At 44.0% G+C, this 7,358-nt stretch overlaps 1 protein-coding gene across 7 annotated transcripts in view; it reads right to left on the reverse strand.

Annotated features, from left to right (window-relative positions):
* INTS4 (integrator complex subunit 4) overlaps positions 1-7,358 on the reverse strand; it is a 73,207-nt gene that overhangs the window by 42,456 nt on the left and 23,393 nt on the right. For all 7 annotated transcript variants that reach the window (XR_015052818.1, XM_085861715.1, XM_085861714.1 and 4 more), the window contains exons 10-11: positions 4,787-4,961; positions 3,025-3,230 (exon numbers count right to left, since the gene is read on the reverse strand). Coding sequence is in view for 6 of the 7 variants with exons in the window: in XM_085861715.1 (XP_085717841.1) it covers positions 3,025-3,230; positions 4,787-4,961 (381 nt within the window). In the remaining variant the exon portion in view is untranslated. The remainder of the gene's footprint in view (positions 1-3,024; positions 3,231-4,786; positions 4,962-7,358) is intronic.

Genomic DNA, 7,358 nt, shown 5'->3' on the forward strand with positions numbered 1-7,358 from the left:
AGAACTCTAGCGGCTGTTAAACTGCATGCAGTGAGCGTATCGCATGCATATACACTGTGCATACATAACGCATGCACTGTATTGCACACATACCGCATGCACTAAATCTCAGTGCATGATCGCATAAGCGAGATCCAGACCCAATGTTTCGCTGCTCCTCATTTGAATTTGCAATTTTTTACGTACAATTTGGTAGCAGCGAACGTTATGGAGTTACCACATGCTATACGTAGCAGACGATGCTTTTCATTCAATTCTCATACGAGTACATTCTGATTAGTGAACAGTGCAAAAATATCAAAATTTCGGGAGGATAAGGATAGTGATCGTAAGGGCGGGAGTTTGGGTGAATTTTCGGAAGCCTCCCGATGAAATCGGGAGGGTTGGCATCTGTGCAAATAGCACTGTAGCAGACTGCTCGTATGAAGGCCGAATGCCTTAATTATGCGTTTCCAAATCTTGTGTCCCCGACCCCTCACTCTCGGTACCCAACTTACCCAGTCGCACCCAGCTGCTCGTGGACTCTGTATTTTTCACCTGATAAGGTGAAGAGGATTCTGGCAACCCTCTACTCCGATTCTGCAAGTAATCCGGATGACATCAGCACACGTCCTAAAAACATGCTCTTTCTGCTCTTTCACCCCATCATTTGCCCGAGGTCATCTTCCATCTGCTTGTAAATCAGCCAAAATCACTTCATGAAAGAAACAACAAAAACCAATCACTTTAACTTCAGACTTATCAGGAAGTAATTACAATCATCAGCAAGATCATGAAATGAATAATCACCATGGACATCAAATCCTTTGTTTTCTCCAATCGTCTGAACTCAGACCATCGATTCGGATTCAGATCAAGTCACTCTTTCAGCAACAGGCTGAGACAAGGCTCTCAACGGGGTCTGTGTCTTGGGCAAAGTCCGATTGCTAATCTTAATCAACAACCTTTCCGACTCTCTGGAAAATTATTTTTATCTCCTTGCTGATGACTCCACACCTCGGCTACAACACCCCCCACCCCATCCTTCAGATAGACAGGCAGCAGCCTCTTCCCTCTCTGCATACCTTTATGGAACCACAAGCTGGTCAAACACTTGGAATACATCATTCACTCCGAAGAAATCCCCCACACTAACTCTATCTCTGAAAAGATGGTCTGTCAAACACTCCCATCTACTTCCTTAACAATCCTCTTGAAGAAATTTAGTCACTCAAACTCTTGGATCTCACCATCAGCCATGATCTTTCTTGAGCAAACCACACTTCTAAGTTGGCCTCCAATCCAGTCACCGACTGGGCATCCTGCGCCATGCAGTCTTTCCTTGGCACACCTGAATTCTTATCCACTCTCCAAGGTCTATATCTTCAGTTTGATGGAGTACTGCTCTACCCTCTGAGCAGGCAATGCTCCCTCACACCTTGGAAAACTAGGCCTTCAAAATCATTGAACTCTCCCACAAAGCAGTCCCTGGGCCTATTGCTTTCACATCACAGACAGGTCAATGGTCTCCGTCTTCTACCGCCTCCATTCTGGTCTTGCACCCTCAAGTATTTCCATACTCTCGCTCCTCCAGGTTGCTGCAGTTTGCCAGTAATGCCCTCCTGGAAAAACTCCTAAAATCCAGGCTCACTGCTCACCTCCACTCATTTGTTCCTCTATTTTCCTCACCCATGGAACCAACTTCCTCATTCTCTCCATTCTCATTCTTCCCTCCAAGGCTTCAAGACAGCTGTTCACCACCATATCAGGTCAACCCCCATCCACAATCATGGTCTTTTCTACCCCCATTAACCCTCCCCAAGACCACTTCTTAACAAGTTTTCAGTTTTGTTTTCCATTTCTGTAATTGAGAGTTTGAGGCTGTATCCATCTTGTTTACCCCATGTCCTCTGTTTGCAATAATTTCTCAAAGTCTCCCTCCATTTTGCCACTTAACCCTGATATTGATGATGTTAGTGGGTGTTTTTGATGATGTTAGTGACCCCTCCCCCCCACCCCACTCCTCTCCCTTTCTCCTGTTCTCCTGTTCTTTTCATTCGGTTTCATTCTGATCTGCTCTGTGAACTCCAAATCATCCACGAGCCTCAACACTGTGTCTGTGTACGAGGGTTAAAAAAAAGACAGAAAGAAAGAGAGAGAGAGACAAGCCGGTAGGCGAACATGGGTAGTCGCCTACCCAATAGAACCTGACGCGATGGGCCTGTTCGATGGGGAATGACCTGAGGATTAAGCACAAGAAAATTCATGATTCTAGCTTCAAGGGTTAATGCTGCAGATTGTTTTTTCGTTAAAATACCCCCACATTTAGAGGTTTTTTGGCCGTTGCTAGGTAACGGAGGGGTCCATAGCAACGGTTCTCTCTCACACATTACTAGGACATACCATGAACCTACCATACCAGTTTCATGTATATCTGACTCATAGTCTCTGAGATATAACGAACTTCGTTTTTTTTATTGTTTTCGACCAGGGTTCATTCAAAGTCTATCTTCTCCGACAGTTTTCATAGGATCCGGCTGGAAATTTTTGTCAATATGGCTGAATGTCCTGCCCACAGTCGCTCGTGACCCGATTTTTGATTTTCGAAAAAATAATTTTTTTTATGATTTTTCAAAAATTTCAAAGTCCCGTTGCTAGGCAACGGTGGTGTCCATAGCAACGGTTCTCATTTGCACACAACTAGGTCATGGTATGAACCTACCAACCAAGTTTCATTGAAATCGCGATTGTATTAACGGAGCACTGGACCGAACAGAGGGACAGATAGACAAACAGACAGACAGAAAGACAAACATATCGACGGAAATACTGATAATAAGGGTAAAACAAATTTCAAAAAAATATTTTTTTTTTAAATTTTTTTTTTTTTTTTTCGACGACATCGACACCCAACACAAAGTGAGGGGAATAAATGAAATGGATAGGACTATTGAGCAAAGCAAAGGTGAAACAATGAGAGGGGAACCCTTGATTGATGATGACAAAAAAAGAAAAGGCAAGAGGTCAGTGCTCGAGTCAAATCACCTCCAGCACGGCAAGCACGATGTCCAGCTGGTCGTCCCTCAAAGTAATGTGCTGAGAGATGAGACGGAGGGCATGGATGGACTGCAGACGAACTTCTTCAATCTCATCATTAAACATATCCACCAGGAAGTCCAGAGACTTCACAGCAAAAGATTGCGAGGCTCGTGCCAGCTGGCACAGAGAATCAACCGCAGCCATACGCACTTCTTCATTGTGCAAATACATGGGGCAGGAAGTGAGTCGGGACAAAAAAGGGAGAGGGCGGTAGAACAAGGACAGGTGTAGAAAATACAGAGACAGCATACCAACATTATGCCTGGTGTTGGCTCAATGGTTAGGGTGGGTAAGCTTGATATCCTCGGGTCCTGAGTTCAAAACCCACTCGGCCGTTGGATTAATACCAGGTGGGGTTGACAGCCTGTCATCCTTCTGAGGTCCGCAAAATGAGTACCAGTTTGCTGGGATGATTGAGCCATTCGAGTATCCTATGTCAGAGTGGTGACATGGCCTGGCTTGTGCCCTATAGCCCAGGAGACTGCTTCGGCAGCACCGACCCTCCGTAGAGAGTATGGTCCCAAATGATGGATGGATGGATACCAAGACTGTATAAAAACTTGTGTCAATCTATAGGGTTCTGAACTTCACTATTATCGTAAAACAACAGAGATGGTATTGATTATTAATCATGGGTTATATTTCGTTCCAGTGTCCAAAGTTTACAGTTGAGCTTGTACACACATCACATGCTGGACCAGGACGTGAGATGTCGATGAACCTCTCCACGAACTACAAGGGCATTCGTACAAGGACAAAATTCCCTTTGCCCCGTCGATGAACCCACTGGCTGCCCTCTGTGGTTTAGCTCCTCCATGAGCCTATATTTCCATTGACAAAAGAAAAACACAGCATATGAGATTTAAAGGCAGGATACCAAACATTATGAGCAATGTGCTCAGATGGGAATGCCAAAAGTGATGCAAGAAAATAGTCATTTGAACTGGGGATCCGAAAAACCCAATGGATGTACCGCTCATCTCATGGTAACCGTACACAGCATTATAAAGAGCTTAAACAGACAAAACCTTGGCAAAAAGCATCACACAAGTGACTGAAAGTGATTATTACCTCAGCCACCGAAGCTGGACGGAAGTGATGTTTTCACCCCTGTTTGTCGTCTGTGAGCAGGACATCTCAAAAAGTTGTGAACAAATTTGGTGGACAGGTTGGGTGTGTGACAAGAACATAATGATGAGGTTTTGGTGAAGATCCGAATCCGGATACGACAAACAGAGATGGGACCAAAAACGATGTACAGCACGATGTCTCAAAAAGATGTGGACAGATTATTACAAAACTTGGTAGATGAGTTTGGTAGGTTACGAGAACAAGCTGATTAGATTTTGGTGTGTGATGACGACAGATGGTCCGGATGCAGATCTGGCCTATCAGTGAGGTACAAAACGTAAACTGTTTAGCCTGGCGGACGTATGTGCTCTACCGGGTACCATTCCAGTACGATTTTGATTGACCGTACTATTTCTCGATCCTTAAATGCTGAACGTCAAGCAAGGAAGCAACACATACCCTTTAAAAAAAAAGTCTTTGGCATGACTCAGCCGGGGTTTGAATCATCCACCTCCCAGACTCAGAGTGGACACTCTCACCATTACGCCACAGAGTCTAGTAAAGTGATCCAATTTGCAAAAATTTTAATGAGTTTATTTCATGAAAAAAAAGGAATCAACAATACTATGAATCTCACCGTAGAGCTCATCCTCCAGCCCATGCACAAAGGCTCCACATGCACCAGAACTGATGAGGCATGCAGCGTCTCGGTCCACCGCCTCCCGTGGGCAGTCGTCTGCCCAACGGCGTCCAGAGGAAAACTCTCCCGAGGAAAAGAGCTCCTTGGCACGCTCATGTGCACTGCGTTTTCGCTGCAATCACAATTAATTGGCAAGGTACCGTACTTTAATGCCAAGGGAAATGTCAATGGTAGCCATTCACAATCGTATAATGGTAGCCACCTCGACCTTTGTAAAAATCAAAATGAAGACCAATGTTTACCTAACTAAAAAAGGTAAACATTGGTCCATCATCATTGCTTCTGACATCAAATCCTTCGTCTTCTCCAATGGCTTGATTTCCGATCAACAGTTTGGATTCAGACCAGGGCACTCAACCCTGAAGACTGCTTCTGCTTTCCCAACAATGAATGGAGGTCCTCAATGCCAGACATGAAATCAGAGCCATATCCCTAGATTTATCGCGCGCTTTTGACATGGTCTGGCATTCTGCCCTGCTCACCAAACTCTCTTCCCATGGTATACAAAGCCATCTCCACTCATGGCTCGCAGACTTCCCCTCCTGTCGGAGCCAATGTGTGGCCCTAAATTGAGTTCTCTTATCCCATCTTCCTGTCCAGGCTGGAGTTCCTCAAGGCAATTTTCTTGGCCCTGTTCTTTTTCTGGTTTGCATCAATGATCTCTCAGATTGTCTCTTGTCTCCTGTTCTCCTTGTTGTACGTTCTGTGTGTTAGCTCTCAAACGAGCCTAGTCAAGGTATACAAAAAAAAACAACAATTGGAGTAAGCTGATCCTTTGGGTGTCTCACTCTCTCACCGGAGGCAGGTCGGTGGTCTTTCTATCTTCTTCTGTCTCCTCTCTGGCCTTGCCTTCCCCCCCGCCCCGCTCTGTCTGTGATCTGCTCCCCCCCCCTATATTTCCTCTGGGTGCTCAACGTCGACCAAAAAACCCCTTCTGGTGAAACTGTCAAAATCAAGAATCATTGCTCACCTGCACTCTTTCATTCCTCTTTTTTCCACCTTCTTTAACAAACTCCCACTCTCTGAAAATCCCACTCCTCCCTCCAGGCCATCAAAACAGCTGTTCACCACAATCTCGTATCTTCACCCGTACAAAATCTTGACCTTAACTACCCCTGTTAATCCACCCCAAACCACCTCCTTCAAATTCCCTGTTTTCCTTCCTGAATGTCCCTGTAGTACCATCTTGTTTACCCCATGCACCCACCCCATCCCTCTCCCTTCCACAGATATCCTATTGTCTTTGTTCCCCACTATTCATTGTTATACGTTTCTGTGTATTCGCTCTAACACGAGCCTCGACATGGTATACAAAAAATATAAATAAGTAAATAAATCAGAGGTATTTTGTGCCAAATCTTGTCCAGAGTGGTTTAAATATTAAAGGCTCGTGAGGCACAAAACACTCAAATTTGTGGCCAATTTTGACCTTTGACCCATGTGAAATTTAAAGAGACCAGACCAATGTCTGTCTGTGTGTAGAGGATGGGGTAAGGTATCATCTTGCAAATCTGTCTGTATTGGTCGACATAGAGGAAGCACGAAAAGCCTAAAACAATCATTTGTGACTATCTTTGACTTTTGACCCCCCCCCCCCCCAACAGAATCCCCAAAATGACTGCAATCCAAAGTCTTCCTGAGCACCATTACAGGGGCTGTTTGAAAAGTTTCCACTGACTTTCATATTTATCGACTCAAGTACAAGGGAATGGCAAAGCAGATCGAGCACAATTGTTTGTGTTTCACCTTTGACCCATTGAAACCGGGCCAGGGACTAAATAAAATTTTTAAAAACCTGGGAGGGTTCTGAGATGCAGTGGATCAAGATACCTCAATTCAAAATTTCAGGAGCACCGACCGGCTAAAATTAAGGAATGGTGTGCAATTGTAATCATTGGAAAGGAAGCAAGCAAGTATTTAACAGCAAAATAAACATGTATACGAGCCTTTCCACAGTAATGGGTAACCAAAGTGTTACATACATAGTCCACATTAAGTTTGTCCAGTTTATCTTGCAAATGAGGGTAAATAAAAGACTGAACCCTCCACGAATGGAATCCAACAGTAAGAAGATAATCGAACCCAGCACAATTTATTGATGGGGTGTTCTTCGCATATAGCGTAGGCTCTCGTAGTGATGATTATTAAACGACCTCCGACCTGCTCAAAGTCTTCTATAACAAACGTGACTTTGTACCGCAATTGGAAAGCCAGATTTTTGTACAGCTTTTACGGCGATATGGACTTAGCACTAATGCTATCCTTTGTTACACATTTGTCATTTAGGTTAAGTTATGTTATCATAAAAATAACAAGACCATATTTTTTAAAGGTTGTGCAGCTTGAGCATTTTGTTTCTTTCATGACAAATTGACCGATAGCATAACGATTATTACTCTGTTTTCAACCCCCCCAGCATTCAAGGATATTTTTGGCAAATTTAGGTGTGGGATATCATAAGTAAAGTCTTTTTACACATGTAATCTAAACCAGTCTCAATCAAAAACGT

Source organism: Eptatretus burgeri, chromosome 17 (assembly GCF_056783735.1).
Source record: "Eptatretus burgeri isolate ZD-2024b chromosome 17, Ebu_testis_v1, whole genome shotgun sequence".
NCBI classification, from domain to species: domain Eukaryota; kingdom Metazoa; phylum Chordata; class Myxini; order Myxiniformes; family Myxinidae; genus Eptatretus; species Eptatretus burgeri.